This window comes from Populus alba, chromosome 19 (assembly GCF_005239225.2).
Source record: "Populus alba chromosome 19, ASM523922v2, whole genome shotgun sequence".
Lineage (NCBI taxonomy): Eukaryota > Viridiplantae > Streptophyta > Magnoliopsida > Malpighiales > Salicaceae > Populus > Populus alba.
This window is the reverse complement of record NC_133302.1, coordinates 3,040,553-3,060,470: the sequence shown is the minus strand read 5'-3', so window position 1 is coordinate 3,060,470 and position 19,918 is coordinate 3,040,553. Positions and strand designations below refer to the sequence as shown.

Here is a 19,918-nt window from a genome sequence, read left to right as displayed (position 1 = left end):
CAATCCGACAATTAGATTGAACTGAAATTTTATAAGGGATCTTAAAATATATTGAATAAAATATAATTAAAATTTTATGATGAACAGAGCTTGATAGTGCTAATAAAAAAAACCATCAAATAAAAACAAATCAAGAATAAAATGATTATTTCCATTAAAAAGTAAAATAAATTAACTCTTCCTTCATTTTATACGTTGCCATCCTTACATTAGAGTACACTCCCACATGCGTTATGGCAGCGGTTTGCTCTGTTATTGTTCTCATTTCTCTTATTGTTGAAAGATCCCTTCGCCTCCTTGGAAAAGACATTCCAAGTGTGCAGTGTTTATTGTCATAAAGTTTTTCAAACTCCCAATGTTGAGAGAGAAATTAAAAGTAGCAAAAGGAAACAACCAGTGAGGACAATATCCTCCAGCTCATCAGATCCGTTTCTTGTCATAAAGTTTTGAATAGAATGCCCATCAAAAAGTACTTTCGTGCATTATTGTCATAAAGTTTTTCAAACATCCAATATAGAGAGAGAAATTAAAAACAAAAAAAAGCAAAAGGAAACAACCCCCACCCCATCTTTCTTGTTCCCTTTTCCTTCTTTACATGGCTTACTCAATGAAAAAGCAAGCACTAATGCACCTTCTCCACAAAAGTTTTAGTAATTTACAAAGGAAATTTCTACTTTATATGAATTGAAAAACTATTATTGACTGACTTCTTGCAAGGTATTTGCAAGAAGGCTAAAGAATTAAAGATTTTTAATTTTTAAAAATTATAATTTAAAATTCATTGACGAGTGTGTCTACATGTACATATAGAAACCGCTGATTCAATTTGAATATGTTATTTGATTAGTCTAATTCGTGACTTGCATTGACTAAAAATTAGCACTAGAAATTCCTAGTTTGGTGGTGCTTTCTCGGCCGGCAAATGAATAGAAAGCATATCCTTTTATCCTATATAAAGAATAATACAATTAACCTCATTTCTATATCTTTGCTTTACTCTCCAGCTAGCCTGATACATATGAGTCTCAAGACATACGGCCATTGATAGAAAGGTGTGTTGAAGCAAAATCATTTTTTATCTGTAGCGACCTCAGTAATGTTAACGCGTGGACTCCAAATTCCTTGTTCTTTCTTTGTGTATTATTAGAAAAATTGTCATTGACTGATTTAATTGGAAATTATTTGCGAGAAAGCTAAAAAGAATTAGAGTTTTTTTAATTTATAAAATTATAATTTTAAATTGTAAAAAAAATTCAATTATTTTAAAAAATAAAACATCAACTATTTATATAATAGCAAAATAAATCTATTAAAATAAATTGAGAATAACTAGTAAAATCAAGCAAATAATCCAAAAATAACAAGAAAATAAAAATATTTCCTAAATCTGATTTGATTATATTTTTTATCTTGATTGACTTACTTGATAAGTCTTCGCTAAGCATAAATGAACTTTAATCTAAGAATCTGTTTGATATTTCTTCATTTATTAATGAAATATTACTTTTATTGTATAGTTCTTGGTTCTGAGTCGATCCACCAGGTCAATAGGTGAACAGTACATTCTTTGAATTTATTAGAAGAAATGTGTAATGTAAATTATAAAAAAAATACTTATTTTTCTGATATATATAATAATAATAAATTAGATGATAGTAACAAGAAAATAAAAATTAATTTGAATAAACTGTACGAGTTTCTATTTTGAAGAATAGAATGAAGTTAAATATTCTTAATAAAGAAAGAAAGAAAGAAAGAAAATATATTTTTAATAAATATAAAAGATGGATAAAATTAGAGAACGAGAAAGGGATATATATAGAATCTCTTTGTAAAATTTCTAAAAACTTCCGCTTCTAACATGCTGTAATTTCATACCTTCTATCATCTGATCTACAAATATAGAGGTAACTCATATTTTATCCTGAGGGGATGCCGAATAGATCTACAAATCAAAATGATTTAAAATAATTAAGAGTGCATCCATAGTCTTACAGCTAGTACTAAAGTTTTTTTTTTTTTTCTAAATTAAAGATGAATATTTTTTGTTGGCATCAAATAATTTAAAATGAGAATTACAGAGCAAAGGGTTTAATCAAATATTAAAAGAGAAGGTTTTGTGTAATTATTAGATAATTGAAATCATCACTAATCTCCTTTTTTCATTTTCTTTTTTTTTTATTATCCCTAGAATGCACGAAACATTGAAACACCGCAATTTTTCATTTATTAATGCTTGATGAATTGTTAGAAGAGTGAGGTCTCCACAAACATTGAAACACCGCAATTTTTCATGATAAAATCCAAAGGATGGGTACTTTGGTGTTTGTGGCGCTGGTAAATGGAAGAACAGATCAAGAGATGAAATCCCTCTATACCGCTGTTATTTCTTTCAAGGTGCGTACTTTGGTGTGTATCACGTGTTTGTTGCATTTACTGCATATGATAGTGGGAACTTGTTTATCAAGAATTAAAGCAGTTGCTTATGGATAATTAGCTCTTCCATCCAGCATTAATTCTATTATCAATTATAGTTTAGTCACTGGTTGTAGATAAAAGATTTTAAGATATTTTTTTGATAAATATTGATAATCTATTATCAAGTTTTATTTTTATCATTTAAATTTAGAATTAATTCTATTATGTATTTAAATGTGTTTAGTTACCTTGTAAACCGTATGCATGGTAGAGTCCCTCAAATATTCTGGCCACAGCAAATTGTACGGGGCTTGCAACCACTATATTTTATGCCAAGCAGTATTTTGTCCTTGAACCAAAAAGGACAATAATTGAGCACAAGTGGTACAGGTCAGGCTTAAACTAAGCTTGCTAGAGCCAGTTCTCAATTTTAGGCACCAGCTCTCAATCGAATTTTAGCAAAATCTGGGCTAGGATTTGAAACAAATGTAGCTCTTTTTTTCTCCTTTTATTGTAAAAAAATAATATTCATGGATTAATTTTCGTATAATTTAAGAAAGTAAGTCCTTTAATCAAATTTTAGAGTGATCATCCTCAATGTGTTAAAAGTAAATGTTAATTACCACTAAGAAGGAACGCAAAAATACATTCATTTTCTTGTCATAAAGTTTTGAAGAGCTATCAAAACGTACTATCGTGTATTATTGTCATAAAAATTTTCAAACTTTCAATATAGAGAGAGAAATAAAAATAAAAAGCAAAAGGGAACAACCATTTTGATATTCAATCAGTATGAGTGAGAAAGAAAGGAAGCATCTTTCTTGTGTCATTTCCCTTCTTTACATGGCTTACCTGATGAAAAAAGCAAACACCCCATTTTGATATTCAATCAATATGATTGAGAAAGAACGACAGGGCAAGGTTTGTTGAGGCTTTTCTTGGAACCTCGCTCCTTGCTTTTTTTAACGCGCGGACCTAGGACTACACACTTGAGAAATTTCCTTGCTTTTTTTCCTCTAGGTACTGTTACCTTTTACCTTTTATAATTATGATTATTGCATTGCTAATAATCTGCAGCAAAGATGATGAACATTTTTTAGTGATTTCAAAATAACAAAAAATAATAAAATTGAACCATATTTAAAAAAAAAATTAATATCTTTTTTATAATTATACTCCAACAGCAACTACCTCGAAATTACCACTCCAAATTCCAGCTCAATATCGATCAACATGTTGCTAAAATTGATAAAAGACACATAATGATGGTATTGTATATTTTGAACTAAATTGAGGTTTTTTAATTATTACTTTAAAATATATCATGGTTTTAATAGTTGGACGGTATATTATATAAATTATTAAAAAATATTTATTTTTATTATATATGTAGTAATAATAAATTAGATGATAATAACAAAAGAATAGGAATTAGTTTGAATAAATAGTACCAGTTCCTATTATGATATGCATAGAGAAGAAGTTGGAAGAATAAAATGAAGTCAAATATTCTTAATGAAAAAAAAACACAGAAATAATTAAAATATTTTTTTAATAAATATAAAAGATGGATGAAAATATTAGAGAACATGAAAGAGATATATAATCTCTTTGTAAGATTTCTAATAACTTAATTACAATTACATTATAATTTCTTCCTTAAATTATTCAAAATATATATTATTCTAGGTTTTAATGTAATTAAAAAGGAATTATTTGCAAGAAAGCTAAAGAATTAAATTTTTTAATTTTTTAAAATCTCGTTTTTTTTTTAAATTGTAAGAAAATAATCAATTGTTTTTTAAAAATAAAACATCAACTATATATATAATAGCTAAATCTATTAAGATAAATCGAAAATAACTAGTAAAATCAATGACTTATATTGACGAGTCTGTCTATATATACATATAGGAACTGCTGATTCGATTTGAATATGTTATTTGATTAGTCTAATTCATGATTTGCATTAACTCAAAATTACCACTAGAAATTCCTAGTTTCGTGGTGCTTTCTCCGCCTGCAAATGAATATAAAGCATATCCTTTTATCCTATATAAAAAATACAATTAACCTTTTTATCTTTCATAATTATAATTATTGCACTACTAATAATTTGCACGAAAGAATATTCTTTCTCTGAAAAGGGCTTGAGAAAACCCTAAGCATATTATATAATCTCTTACAGGAATCTCTTTATTAAATCATCAAAATATCAAAGTCTGTTTCCAAAAGACTATGAGTACAGTTTATATATAGAAACAACCAAATATAAAATTATTATTTTTTAAATAGAAAAACCAGAGAGCTTGATAATATTTAATAAAAAAAATAAAAAAGAAAAATTATTCCTTTTTAAGTAGAAAAAAATTATAAAGATTTTAATAATACTAAATAAGAAAAATAAAAAATCTGAGAAAATATTTATTATTCCAATAGTTCTTATATTAAAATCTCATTTATCATATGTTATATCTATCAAAATAATAATAATAATAATTTGTGACGTGAACTAAAGCTATATGCAAACACTAGAAAAAACCCGGTAGAGACCCGTTTTGTTTTTTCAATTTTTTTTTTCTAGCTAGAGACCTCTTTTTTATATATATATATTTTTCTATTGGTTACTAAATCATTTCAAAGTTCACTATATAAATACTAGAAGAATAATTTGTGACGTGAACTAAAGCTATATGCAAAAACTAGAAAAAACCCGGTAGAGACCCGTTTTGTTTTTTCAATTTTTTTTTTTCTAGCTAGAGATCTCTTTTTTTATATATATATATTTTTCTATTGGTTACTAAACCATTTCAAAGTTCACTATATAAATACTAGAAGAATATTTTATTTTTTCAATGTGGAATAAAAAAATCATTTTGGTTTAAAAGAATAAAATAATATCTTTTTAATATGAGATAAAAAAACCTTTTGAAATAATCTTTTAAATTTTATTATATGCAACATGTATAACCTATATTCATATGAATTGTTTCTTTAATTTTTTTCATATGAAATATTAAAAATCAAATATATATATTTTTTTTAGTTGACTCGGTCAATCCGTGTAACTCGAGATTTTGTTTTTTAATTGGGTTAATTTTAGGCTGGGTTCGATAATTATGATTAAATTTGTTGAAAAAAACTTAATTATTTTTGTTTTTATAAAAATGAAAGGTAAAGAATTAAATTATGACATATATAACTAATTATTGACATACTCTTATTACAAACACAAAACTTTATCTCACTTCATGATACCCATGTTTTCAACGCTTTACACTGCTTTAATAAATTGTTACAGTAAAAGCACAGAGAGGAACGGTTCAAGAAAAAACAATAATGGAGTTGAAGCAAAATCTGTGTTTAATTTTTTCTTTTTTGTGTTTTACATTGGTCAACAATAGCTTGGAAGAGTTTGGTATCAGTAACACGTGGACCCAGTTGTTGTGGAAACTTTGCAGAGGATCTGCACTCTGCAGGAAGAAAAATGATTTTAATAGATGTACTGTACATCATTTGAATTTATTAAAAGTAACGTGTAATGTAAAGTATGTACTGTACACCTGCTTTCAACGTTTTACGCTGCTTGCTCTTTGACAATCATTGCTTTGCTAATAATTTGAAAGAAACTTTCTCAATTTCCTTCTATTTTTTTAGTGAATTCAAAATAAACAAAAAATAAGGTGAATCTCTCAACCGCTGGATTTGGATATAAGGATAAGAGATTGTGGGCACCTCTTTTCTTTTTTTTTGACAACTCATGATTTATGTTATTGTCCCCCCCCCCTTTTAAATAATTAAAATATAAATCACTTGATTATGTTCCACATTAAGGATATAATTAATCGGACCCACCATTATGTTCCACATTAAGGATATAATCCAATGTTTCATAATGATCTTCTTAAATGAAGTTGTTTTTTTCCGCCTTAATGTTTAGCATTTTTTACTTTCCCTGTTCTTTCCCCATTTCTCCGATTCAATAATTTCAGTTGCAAAACTTCTCTCTCCGATTGCTGCAATTTCATAGCTAACTCTTTGTTATACAGAGGTATAGCTAACTCTTCTTTGCTTCTTTCTTGTTTTAATTTCATGTCTTTACCAATAACAAAAATGTGAAAGCTTTGTTTGTTTTTTGTTTAACTTCAGTTGCTCTTGTCTTATGCTTTCTCATTATTAAGCTTAAATTGCTAATTGATTGTTCCTTCAATTCTACAGCTGAAATGGCAGAGCTAGAGTCTTCTCGTTCTATACCAGAAGGGTACTACGATGTCTTCTTGAGCTTTAGAGGAGAAGATAATCGCAAGACGTTTACTGGTCATCTATATACTGCCTTAGTCCAAGCAGGAATCCACACTTTTCTAGATGATGTTGAACTTCCTAGAGGAGAAGAAATCTCCGAGCATCTTATCGAGGCAATTCGAGAATCAAAGATATCCATAGTTGTCTTCTCAAAAGGATATGCTTCTTCTAGATGGTGTCTCAATGAACTTGTAGAGATTCTTAAGTGCAAAAGGAAGAAAACCGGTCAGATTGTTCTTCCTATATTCTATGACATTGATCCTTCAGATGTGAGAAAACAGACTGGCAGTTTTGCAGAGGCATTTGATAAGCATGAAGAGCGTTTTGAAGAGGAGTTGGTGAAGGAGTGGAGAAAAGCTCTTGAGGTTGCCGGAAACCTATCTGGATGGAGTCTCAATGATATGGCAAATGGGTATTCCTTTTCTCTCTAAGATTCACTTGCAGACGTTTATGGAGTAATTTTACATTACATTTTTCAATTTGAAGTTATAAAATATTTCTTTTTAGCATACTTAATTGACTTGCTATCGATGACTTGCCTTTTTTTCTGTGAGCAGGCATGAAGCAAAATTTATCGAAGGGATTATCAAGGATGTGTTGAAGAAATTATGTCGCGAGTGCTTAGATGTTCCTGAGCACCTCGTAGGTATGGATCGGCGTACTCACAATATTTATGACTTTCTAAATAATGCAACAAATGATGTATGCATTGTGGGCATACATGGGATGCCAGGAATAGGAAAGACAACTATAGCAAAAGTTGTATTTAATCAACTCTGCAATGGATTCGATGGAAGCTGTTTTCTTTCGGATATCAATGAAAGGTCAAAACAAGTTAATGGTCTTGTTCCTATACAAAAGCAACTTCTTCATGATATTTTAAAACAGGATGTTGCAAACTTCGATTGTGCTGATAGAGGAAAGGTTCTGATCAAAGAGCGACTTCGTCACAAAAGAGTTCTTGTTGTTGCTGATGATGTGGCTCATCTGGACCAGCTAAATGCATTGATGGGAGATCGAAGTTGGTTTGGTCAGAGAAGTATAGTAATTATTACAACAAGATATTCAAGTTTACTTCGTGAAGCAGATCAAACATTTCAGATTGAAGAATTGGAACCAGATGAGGCCCTTCAGCTTTTCAGCTGGCATGCCTTTAAGGACACCAAACCAGCAGAAGATTATATTGAGCTTTCGAAGAAAGCCGTTGGTTGCTGTGGAGGACTTCCTTTAGCTCTTAAGGTTATAGGAGCTCTTCTGTTCAGGGAAAACAAAGATAGATGGGGAAGTGAAATTGACAACTTGAGCAGAATTCCAAACCAAGGTATTCAAGAAAAGCTTCTAATAAGTTATCACGCACTTGATGGTGAACTACAAAGAGCATTCCTTGATATTGCATGCTTCTTTATTGGTATAGAGAAAGAATACGTCGCAAAAGTGCTAGAAGCCCGTTGCCGTTACAATCCAGAAGTTGTTTTGGAAAAACTCTGTGAAAGGTCTCTGATTCAATTTCATGTAATTAAAGATGAAAGACAGTTATTTGGAAGGACTGTAAGTGTAACCATGCACGATCTATTACGAGACATGGGAAGGGAGATCGTTTGTGAATCGTCTCCCTTGCTTCTTGGAAATAGGACCAGAATTTGGAAGAACGACGAAGCATGGGATGTACTTGACCAGCAGAAGGTAAGAGCTCAATGCATACACGAAAGCATAGTCATGCGTATTTTCTAGTCAAACTTATTACAAATAATCATATGAAAGTTTTATTGTTTTTTTTTTAGGGTACGGTTGATGTAGAGGATCTTGCACTAGAGGGTCTTGCACTGGATGTCAGAGCATCAGAAGCTAAATCACTTAGCACAGGATCATTTGCGAAAATGAAGCGCTTAAATTTGCTCCAAATCAACGGAGCACATCTCACCGGATCCTTCAAACTGCTTTCTAGAAAGTTGATGTGGATTTGTTGGCATGAATGTCCTTTGAAATTTTTGCCATCTGATTTTACCTTGGACAATCTAGCTGTTCTTGATATGCAGTACAGTAGCCTTAAAGAACTATGGAAGGGAAAAAAGGTGCGAAACATACTAAAATCCCCAAAATTTCTCCAGTACGTAATTTTTATTTACATGTTACGACTTTCTATGAATAATTTTAATTATTTGCGCTCTATTATAACAGATTCTCAACAGGCTAAAAATCTTTGATCTTAGTCATTCTCTGAACCTTATTAAAACACCAAACTTGCTCAGTTCAAGTCTAGAGAAACTAATTCTGGAAGGTTGCTCGAGTTTAGTTGAGGTGCATCAATCAATTGGACATTCGATGAGCCTTGTTTTCTTGAATTTGAAGAGATGTCGGAGCTTGAAAACTCTCCCTGAAAGCATTGGCAATGTAAAGTCTCTTAAAACTCTGAATATTTCTGGGTGTTCACAACTAGAAAAATTACCAAAAGGCATGGGTGATATGGAATCCTTAACTAAGCTGCTAGTCGATGGGATTAAAACTGAGCAATTTCTCTCTTCAATTGGGCAATTAAAGTATGTCAAATGGTTATCATTGCGTGGATGCAGTCCGACTCCACCAAGTTGTTCTTTGATTTCAGCAGGTGTTTTGACTCCACCAAGTTCTTTGATTTCAGCAGGTGTTTTGAATTTGAAATGTTGGTTGTCAACATCTTTCACTCAATGGAGATTAGTGAAACGTCTTAAGCTTTCTAAAAGTGGTTTGTCTGATCACACAACTAATTGTGTTGATTTTAGGGGTTTGTTCTCTCTAGAAGTATTGGATCTAAGTGAAAACAAATTCTCTAGCCTGCCTTCTGGGATCGGCTTCCTTCCCAACCTATGGTGCTTGGTTGTTAAGACATGTAAATATCTTGTATCAATCCCAGATCTTCCTTCAAGTTTAAGCCGTTTGGATGCATCCTCTTGCATATCATTGGAAAGAGTAAGAATACCAATCCAGTCAAAAAAAGACCTATGTGTAAATGTATTTGAATGTCTTTCGTTAAAAGAGATTCAGGACATCGAAAGGCTAAATAATAGTTTCTGGAATGTTAGTGTTCAAGGACGCAGTCATTCACCAAATAAATTACAGAAGAGCGTTGTTGAGGTATTATTTCTTTCAGTCTCTCTTGCACAAGAAGAAACACACACAATTGGCACATACATTTATTAATGTCTAAAATCACAGTATTCCTTGAAATTAATATGTATACAGGCAATTATTATTATTATTATTATTATTATTTTATTTTAAAAAAATAAATATCATCTTTAATAATATTTTCTTATTTTTCTTATTTAATCTAAAAAATTAAATATTATCTTTAATAATATTTTTTATTAAATATTTAAAGTCTTTGGTTTTCTTTTTTATTTCTTGATTTTATGATAATATATTTATACAGGCAATGTGCAACCGTGGTCACGGGTATCGTATTAACTTCAGTCTAGAACATGATGAACTACATGAGAGGCCAGATTGGATGAGCTACAAGAGAGAAGGAGGCTCATTGTCATTCCATATACCTCCAGACTTCCATGGCTTAGTTCTTTGGCTTGAGAAGGGCACTCATCTTTACACACACACTAACATTATTATTATTATAAGAAATAAAAGCAACGGAAGAATATTGTTTAATGATAAACGAGCACAGATAGGAATACATATATTTATGGAGGGATGGATAAGATACGTAAGTAGAAGTGAAATGGCAATGAAAGATTACTGTGAAGATGACGAATTGGAACTATGCATTTCTTCAGAGCCAACAGAGTATGCACTGCGCATGGGTGAGACATGGAAACTATGGGGTGAAAAATGTGGGGTCCATGTGATTGCAGAGAAGTCATATTCATTTGAAGAGTCGGTAGTGGGAAGAGATACAGTGATGCCTTCACCACCGCTGTATCATCTGCTTCCTCATCCTCATCGTAGTTCAATTAAAGCGTCTACACCTAAGCAATGGTGTGACTTTTTACTTGCGGAGCTGCAAAACCATAACATCGGTTTATTTCTTCTTGGTAAGAACAAATATTTCCTTTAGTTATTTTTATTCTATTCTATTTAATTTATGAGATTAAATATTATCTTTAATTATTTCATTATTACTATTTTAATATAAAAAATTAAATATCATTTTTAATAAAAAATTAAATATTTAAGGCTTTTTAGTAAGAATACATATTTCCTTTAGTTATTTCTATTTTATTCTATTTAATTTAAGAGATTAAATATCATCTTTAATTATTACATTTTTCTTATTTAATCTAAAAAATTAAACATTATCTTTAACAATATTTTTTATTAAATATTTAGATTTTCTTATTTAATCTAAAAAATTAAATATTATCTTTGACAATATTTTTTATTAAATATCTAGAGTCTGCTTGGTTTTTTTTTTTTTCTTGATTTTATGATAATATTTTTCTTATTTAATATAAAAAATAAATTTTATCTTTAATAATTAGATCTATCGAATATCACTCAAAAAATTAAATTATATCTTTAATAATTATTTTTGAAAAACAAAAAGCCAACAATCACTAACATATTTTATTAAAATCACTTTAGTTTATTTAGGAAATATTGAAAACTGATTTTTGTTTTTTTACATTTAAATAAAAAATTGAATAATGTTTTTATATTTTATTTCAAATTCAATATTTTTTAAAAAAAATGAAAACAAAATGATATTAACCTTTTTTTATTATAAAGTCAGTTTCTTAATTAAAAGTGAAGGGGATTTGTTTGTAATAACAAAATGCATATATAATCATGCACGGTTAACTTTATTTCCAAACTTGAAAGTTCTACTGAATTTGATGGTTTTATAGGTAAGAAGGAGCTGGATGGATGAGTTATTTTACATAGAAATGCTTGAAGCTACTCCAAATTAGTACGGTAATTCTTTTCCATCCGCTTTCAAATTGGACGACCTAGTTGATATTATCCATGATGTAATTTATACTTTTGATGAATATTGTTTCATTTTTTTTTTCTCACTTCTTCTATGTATTCTCCAAAAACTGAAAATCTTTGATGTTAGTTAGAAATTAATTGGTTTTCTAGGAAGAAATTATTAGTTGAGATATACTATTTAAGTTGATTCTTCATTGTTTAATGTTATGATATATTTAAGATAATTGATGAAAACAAATAATACATAGGAAATTTCTGAAAGTATCCTTAATTAGTGTCATAAGTAAAGTCTTGTTAGTTTTGGCTATAAGATCTTGCTATGTATTTTATGCATGGTTTTACTACTTTTTAGCTTTTATTTATTTGTATATAGAACTTTTGTTTTTCTTGTCAGTTTGTCATTAGCTTCATGGCACCAACATCAATTAATAATAATTCTTGGACTATTATTAAATAAAGAAAAAACATAAATATTGTTTAAAACACCGAACTTGAATTGACAATAATCTAATTTAGAAAATAATTAATTTATCCTTGTAGTATAAGAAAATAGTATTTAATTCTTTTGTTTTTATTTTCATGTATGATTTAATGTGTTGATTGAAATTGACAATTGAGTTGTTAGTCATAACAAAAGGTATGTACAATCATGCACATTTAACTTTCTTTTCAAATTTGAAAGTTATATTGAATTTGATGGCTTTTTAGGATACAAAAGACTTGAATTGACTTGAGAGTACAAGATCATTTTACGTGGAGATGCTTAGAGTTGCTCCAAATCAGCACAACACTTCTATCTGACATGTTGATATGTATTTGTTGGCTTGAAGATCATTTTCCAAGCTTGGAAGTTTTATTGAATGCTCTTTGAAATCTTTTCCATCCGCTTTTATATTGGACAACCTGGTTGTTAATTATTATCCATGATGTAATTTATATTTTCAAGTGTTGATTGAAATTGACAACCTAGTTTTATTTAATGTGTTGATTGAAATTGACAAGTGAGATTAATTATTCACATATTGTTATATTGGTTTTGAGTTCAAATAAATGTTTTAAAAAGGAGTTTTTTCATGAATACAACCCTTTATGTATTCAATATCAATGATGAGAGATTTTAACGTCTTGTGAATGCATTTATTTTATATATGGATGATTTTGTTAAGAATTGGTTGGTAAAAAACTTAATTTTGATATATAAACAGAGAACAATAAATAGCTAAGAATTGATGTGAAAAAAATAATTTATGTGTTAGTATAAGCTAATTGAAATGAAGATTAAAAAAAAAGGAAAAAGAGAGACTAGTAAACGGTCTTCTTAGTTTGCCGTATGGAAAATCATGTCATTTACGGGACTGCTGGAGAGAGTGTATTGATAATTTCACTCGAAAAGTTTTAGTACTTTACAAAGGAAATTTCTCCTATATATGAATTGAAAAACTATTTTGACTGATTTCTTGCAAAGTATTTGCAAGAAAGCTAAAGAATTAAAGTTTTTTAATTTTTAAAATTATAATTTAAAATTCATTGACGAGTGTGTCTATATGTACATATAGGAACTGCTGATTCGATTTGAATATGTTATTTTATTGGTCTAATTCATGACTTGCATTGACTCAGAATTAGCACTAGAAATTCCTAGTTTCGTGGTGCTTTCTCGGCCTGCAAATGAATAGAAAGCATATCCTTTTATCCTTTTTTTTTTTTTAATCGCGTGGGACCTAGTTGTTGCGACCACACGAAATTACCACTCCGAATTCCTTCTTCTTTCTCTGTATATTATTAAAAAAACTGTCATTGACTGATTTAATTGGAACTTATTTGCGAGAAAGCTAAAAGAATTAGAGTTTTTTAATTTATAAAATTATAATTTTAAATTGTAAAAAAAATTCAATTATTTTAAAAAATAAAACATCAACTATTTATATAATAGCCAAATAAATCTAATAAAATAAATTGAGAATAACTAGTAAAATCAAGCAAATAATCTAAAAATAACAAGAAAATAAATATATTTTCTATGTTTGATTTGAGTATATTTTTTATCTTGATTGACTGACTTGCTAAGTCTTAATGAACTTTACTCTAAGAATCTATTTGATATTTCTTCATTTATTAATTTAATCAACAATAATTTCTCATCTTCAATAAAAATTTGAGTTTATCTTCCGAGTAAGACAAACCGTGTATTTTAAAATAATATTGCCAAAAGATCCCCTTATATATGGATCAAGACAACAGCATCAATCCCATGTTAGTAATAGAATAAGTTTTACATAATTCTCAAGTTTAGTAGAATAGTAGTGGATTAATTTTTTTAATATTAAAAATACATCTAATTAATTTTTTAATGATTTAAAAATAATAAAAATTATTTAACAATAAAAATATATTTTTTAAATACTTTTACACCGCAAAAAACAACTACTTTTCAAGTCTTCCTACCCATCGTTAAATCAAACCTATAAAACCTAACCATTACAGTTTCTCTCCATCGTCTTCCTCTGCTTTTGTCATGGCATCAACTCATTGAGTACAGGTAAAGATACTTGATGTATGTCAAGTCACCCCGTCCTTGAACTCACTTGACCCAGCCACCGAGTTATTTTTTCCGCTCATCTTTTTTCATATCCTGCTCTTGAAAGTCGCTCCAGCTGAACACGCTTATTCCTCTACAAACTCACCGAGGCAACAACAGATTATTTTAACTCAGTAATCCTTCTAGGTAAGCCCAGGCCACATTGATTCAGTTAAAAATAAATCTAATTCAAATTAGATATAATCTATTATTTAAAATATTAAAAAATAAATTTAAAAATACATAAAATAAAAATAAAAATAAAAATAAATCTACTGTTAAAATTATATTCTTCGATATATTTTTTAAGTGTTTGATAAAATTCCTTAACTGGAAAAAAAAAAATCTTATTTACACTTTACAGTGCTTTAGACCAAGTTTGGTTTTTAAAATATACATCTAATTAATTTTTTGATGATTTAAAAATAATAAAAAATTATTTTAAAATAAAAATATATTTTTTAAATACTTTTACACCGCAAAAAACAACTATTTTTTCAAGTCTTCCTTCCCATCGTTAAATCAAACCTATAAAACCTAATCATTATAGTTTCTCTCTCCATCGTTTTCCTCTGCTTTTGTCATGTCACCCCGTCCTTGAACTCACTTGACCCAGCCACCGAGTTATCTTTTCCGCTCATCTTTTTTTCATATCCTGTTCTTGAAAGTCGCTCCAGCTGAACACGCTTATTCCTCTACAAACTCACCGAGGCAAACACCAGATTATTTTAACTCAGTAATCCTTCTAGGCCACATTGATTCAGTTAAAAATAAATCTAATTCAGCTTGGATATCAACAACATATTGCATCCACAGTCTTATTACATTATAATTACTTAGGAGGACAGTTGAATCATGCTTCTAAAAATTTTAATTTTTTCTTTTTTATAATTATACTCCATCAGCAACTACCTCGAAATTAGCACTCCAAATTCCAGCTCAATATCGATCAACACGTGGCTAAAGAATTTGCTTGCTACTCAATATTTACCAATACGCGCTTGAGAAATTTCCTTGCTTTTTTTGCCCCGCATGTTACATTTTTATCTTTTATGATTATGATTATTGCATTGCTAATAATTTGTAAGAAAGAATATTCTTTCTCTGAAAAGGGCTTGAGAAAACCCTAAGCATTGTAGATAATCTCTTATAGGAATCTCTTTATTAATAAATCATCAAAATATCAAAGTCTATTTCCAAATACTATTACTATAGTTTTTTTTAATATAAAAATAGAAAACAACTAAATAGAAAGTTATTATTTTTTAAATGAAAAACTAGAAAAGCAATTGAATAAAAAATAAAATAGAAATTTAATCAACAACAATTTCACATCTCCATTAAAAATTTTAGGTTTATCATTAACACAAACCCTGTATTTTAAAATACTATTGTCAAAAAACTCTATAATATATGAATCAAGACAATAGTAGAATAACTTTTACATATTTTTCAAGTTTTTGTAAAATAGTAGTGGAATAATTTTTAATAATTAAAAATTAAAAAACACTGTTGGTGACAAAATGACAACCACGTTGGAAGTGGTTGTTATTGATGTAAACAACTTGATATCCATTGAATCTGCTCCGGTGACCTACTTTTCAGATGTGGAAAAAGGAGAATAAGAGCTTGACTATAAGTGGTCATTGACTCATTAGTAATAGAATAACTTTTACAAATGTTTCAAGTTTAGTAGAATAGTTACCTCTTTTATAATTATGATTATTGCACTCCTAAGAATTTGCAAGAAAGATGATGAACGTTTTTTAGTCAATTCAGAATAACAAAATAAGGTTTGTTGAGGTTTTTCTTGAACCTCACTTTGTGTAAATTATACAAAATTTATTATTAATCATGGATATTTATTATTGATCATCAATATTGAATAATGGCTTACTTTCTAGGAATGTTATGAGAAGCAACAGAGTTAAGAGCTTTTTTGAAAATATAAATTCGAAACCTCTGATCAATGGAGTCGTGGGTAAGACTTGGCTATATGGCCTATTTGATCAGGAAATTGGCATTTCGGTTGATAATGCATTTGAGTGTACCGATTGGTTGAAGACTTACAGTTGCCTTTAATGGACCTCGAGGGATTTTAGATGGGACACTGGGAAATTCCATTAACATAGTCAAGGAGGTTGTATCCTAGAAGGAGGGCTTCAAATTGTGCAGAATTGATACAAAATTGATGCTAGACAGAATTGATGCAGTCTTCCTTAATGCTTTCAACCTTATACACTGATTGAGTCTTCTAGAAAACAATAAACTTTCAGCGATTATTGCTTGCTCTTTGACAATTATTGCATTTCTAATAATTTTCAAGAAAACATACTTTCTCAATTTCCTTCTTCTTCTTTTTTTTTTTTTTTTTTTAACTATACTCAACGTGCACCTGCCACGAAATTACTAATAAGTAAATTCCAGCTCAATATTTTCTAATACGCGCTTGAGAAAATTTCCTTGCTTTTTTCTTTCCCTGGACGTGTTACCTTTTTATCTTTTATAATTATAATTATTGCATTCTAATAATTTGCAAGAAAGAATATTCTTTCTCTGAAAAGGGCTTGAGAAAACCCTAAGCATAGTATATAATCTCTTATAGAAATCTATTTATTAAATAATCAAAATATCAAAGTCTGTTTCCAGAAAAAACTAAATAAAAAAAATTTATTTTTTAAATAGAAAAACCAGAGAGCTTGATAATATTTAATAAAAAAAATAAAATAGAAAAATTATTCCTTTTTAAGTAGAAACAAAAATTATAAAGATTTAATAATACTGAATAAGAAAAATTAAATTTTCTAAACTAAATTAAAAAATAAAAATAACTGAGAAAAATATTTATTATCCTAATAGTTCTTATATTAAAATCTCATTTATCATATTTTATATTTATCAAAAAATAATAATAATTTATGAACGTGAACTAAAGCTATATGCGAAAACTAGAAAAAACAAATGTATGGAAAACAAATTCATTTGTGATTAACAGATTAACCTCACTTTGTGTAAATTATACAAAATTTATTATTAATCATGGATATTTATTATTGATCATCAATATTGAATAATGGCTTACTTTCTAGGAATGTTATGAGAAGCAACAGAGTTAAGAGCTTTTTTGAAAATATAAATTCGTAACCTCTGATCAATGGAGTCGTGGGTAAGACTTGGGTATATGGACTATTTGATCAGGAAATTGGCATTTCGGTTGATAATGCATTTGAGTGTACCGATTGGTTGAAGACTTACAGTTGTCTTTAATGGACCTCGAGGGATTTTAGATGGGACACTGGGATATTCCATTAACATAGTCAAGGAGGTTGTATCCTACAAGGAGGGCTTCAAATTGTGCAGAATTGATACAAAATTGATGCAGTCTTCCTTAATGCTTTCAACCTTTTACACTGATTGAGTCCTCTAGAAAACAATAAAACATTCAGCAACCACCATGAAATTACCACTCTAAATTCTAATAATTTGCAAGAAAGAATATTAGTTCTCTGAAAACCCTAAGCATAGTGGATAATCTCTTATAGAAATCTCTTTATTAAATCATCAAAATATCAAAGTCTGTTTCTAGAGACTATGACTACAGTTTATATATAGAAACAACTAAATAGAAAAATTATTATTTTTAAAATAGAAAAAACAAGAAGAGCTTGATAATATTTAATAAATAAAATAAAATAGAAAAATTATTCCTTTTTAAGTCGAAACAAAAATATAAAGATTTAATAATATTGAATAAGAAATATTAAAATTTCTAATCTAAATTAAAAAAAAATAATAATAACTGAGACTTTTGTACATGTACAATACTTCCTATATCTATACAAGTATGTCCTATGTAAGAGACTTTAATTGTTTTTTCCATAATTTCAAGACTCAATCCGGTCTAAAATCCGAGTTCCAGGTTTTGATTGGATTATAAAGTTGGCCAGATTAATTTTTTTTAAATCAAAACAATATTATTTTAGTAAAAAAACAAAAAATGAAAAGTCAACGAGTTTGCAGCCGGGTCTTATTGGGTCAGCCGGATCACACCGGGTTTTTTATTTTCCTGTTTTTTTTTTTCAACCCGGTCCAGTTCCAGTACCAGATCAGCTGGGTCCCAGGTCGACCTGCCGCGCTGGACCGGGTTTTAAAACTATGATTTTTTCTCTCTCTTTTTTAACTGCAGATGAAGGGCTAGCATATGTTAATTTTATTTTATCTAGTGGATATTTGATTTGATTAAATTGGATTTTTATCCGATTTAACTAGAGATGGAGACAAAGGTAGACGAGGACTTCAATTGAACCAAGCCCCAACCCGGCCTCGCCTGATTTATTTACTGTATAGATTTGAAATTTAAACTTGATTGTTTTATTATTTATAAATTAAATTTTAAACTTGATAGTTTTAATTTTGAGAAAATTAATGAAAAAACCATAAACATAATACAATAGATAACCTGTCTATGAAATTTTTTTTAATCCGTTTAAATTGAATCAAAGTAATGGGAATGTTCTAAATTAAAGCATGTTTATTTTTTTTTAATTAATATGAATATTCGGACTAGATTGTACACACTAATCCACAAACTCTAAAGTTAACAACCTCAAGCACATTTATTTTTTGATATCACAAGTAATGCATGTGAATGTTCTAAATTAAAACCGTTTGATTTTGATTTCGTGGCTGGATTTTATTTTTTTTTTAAAAAAAATATTTTATAAATTTATTATTTTAAGTTAATGCATTTGATTTTAATATTTTAAATTAATATATATTTTTTTAATTTTAGAATGTTTTAATGTTAAAAATAAATTTTTAAAAAAATTCATTTCAATTTATTTCTAAATAAAAATTATTTTAAAAAATAACAAAATCCAACTCTAATATTATCTATAAAGTGACCAACCAAACTTAGCACCTGGAAACTAAGAGCACATTTGACTAAGGCCTTGTTTGTTTCCCGGAAAGTAGTTTCCGGGAAACCATTTTCCAAACTTTCCTATGTTTGTTTGTCATTAGGAAAGTTGGTCAACGGAAAACAATTTTCAGTCAACGAAAAACACTTTCCGGTCAACGGAAAACACTTTCCAGTCAATTTTAGTCAAAAAAAAAAAATTGACTTGGTTTTCAGGAAAGTGTTTTCCTTTTAGCTGTGTTTGTTTTCCGGAAAGTGGTTTCCGGGAAAGCACTTTCCAAACTTTCTTGTGTTTGTTTGCCAGTAGGAAAGTTGTCAATGGAAAACACTTTCCAGTAAAAGGAAAATTTGGCTTGGTTTTCAGGAAAGTGTTTTCCTGAAAAATTTGAGGGGAAAACACTTTCCGGAAGTTATGAAAAATTTAGAAATGTCATTATTTGCTGATTATATCAAATTTGATCCTCAAACTTTTGATTGTTATATATATTTTGTTTTGAATATTTATTTTCAATTTCATCTCTTAAAATTTTATTTTTATATTAACTTTGGTTCTTATTTTTATAATTGCTATTTGCTTTTTTCTTATCATTTTTTTATTGAAAATTTTATTTATCAAATTTGATCCTCATTCTTTTGATTGTTACGTATTTTATTTGAAATAAATTTATGAAATGTTGATTATTATTATTTTAATCTCTTCATTTTTCATTTTTTTTTTATTTTTTAGATTTGATCCCTATTATTTTGATTATTATTTGTTTTATTGAGATAATTTATGA

General features: G+C 28.6%; 1 protein-coding gene across 1 annotated transcript; it reads left to right on the top strand.

Annotated features, from left to right (window-relative positions):
- Positions 1 to 6,334: 6,334 nt before the first annotated feature.
- On the top strand, positions 6,335 to 12,623 carry LOC118058370 (TMV resistance protein N). Its single transcript, XM_035071078.2, has 8 exons — positions 6,335 to 6,469; positions 6,637 to 7,132; positions 7,278 to 8,403; positions 8,502 to 8,792; positions 8,899 to 9,831; positions 10,130 to 10,745; positions 11,559 to 11,625; positions 12,352 to 12,623. The coding sequence occupies exons 2-7, from the start codon at positions 6,642 to 6,644 to the stop codon at positions 11,579 to 11,581; spliced, it is 3,480 nt and encodes a 1,159-aa protein (XP_034926969.1). The 5' UTR covers positions 6,335 to 6,469; positions 6,637 to 6,641; the 3' UTR covers positions 11,582 to 11,625; positions 12,352 to 12,623.
- Positions 12,624 to 19,918: the final 7,295 nt, after the last annotated feature.

Bases quoted from the DNA above. Each gene is read 5' to 3' on its own strand.
- LOC118058370 (XM_035071078.2), top strand. From the start codon at position 6,642: ATGGCAGAGCTAGAGTCTTCTCGTTCTATACCAGAAGGGTACTACGAT. The intron at 8,404-8,501 runs GTAAGAGCTCAA...TTTTTTTTTTAG, and splicing joins ATGTACTTGACCAGCAGAAG to GGTACGGTTGATGTAGAGGA. The intron at 8,793-8,898 runs GTGCGAAACATA...CTATTATAACAG, and splicing joins AACTATGGAAGGGAAAAAAG to ATTCTCAACAGGCTAAAAAT.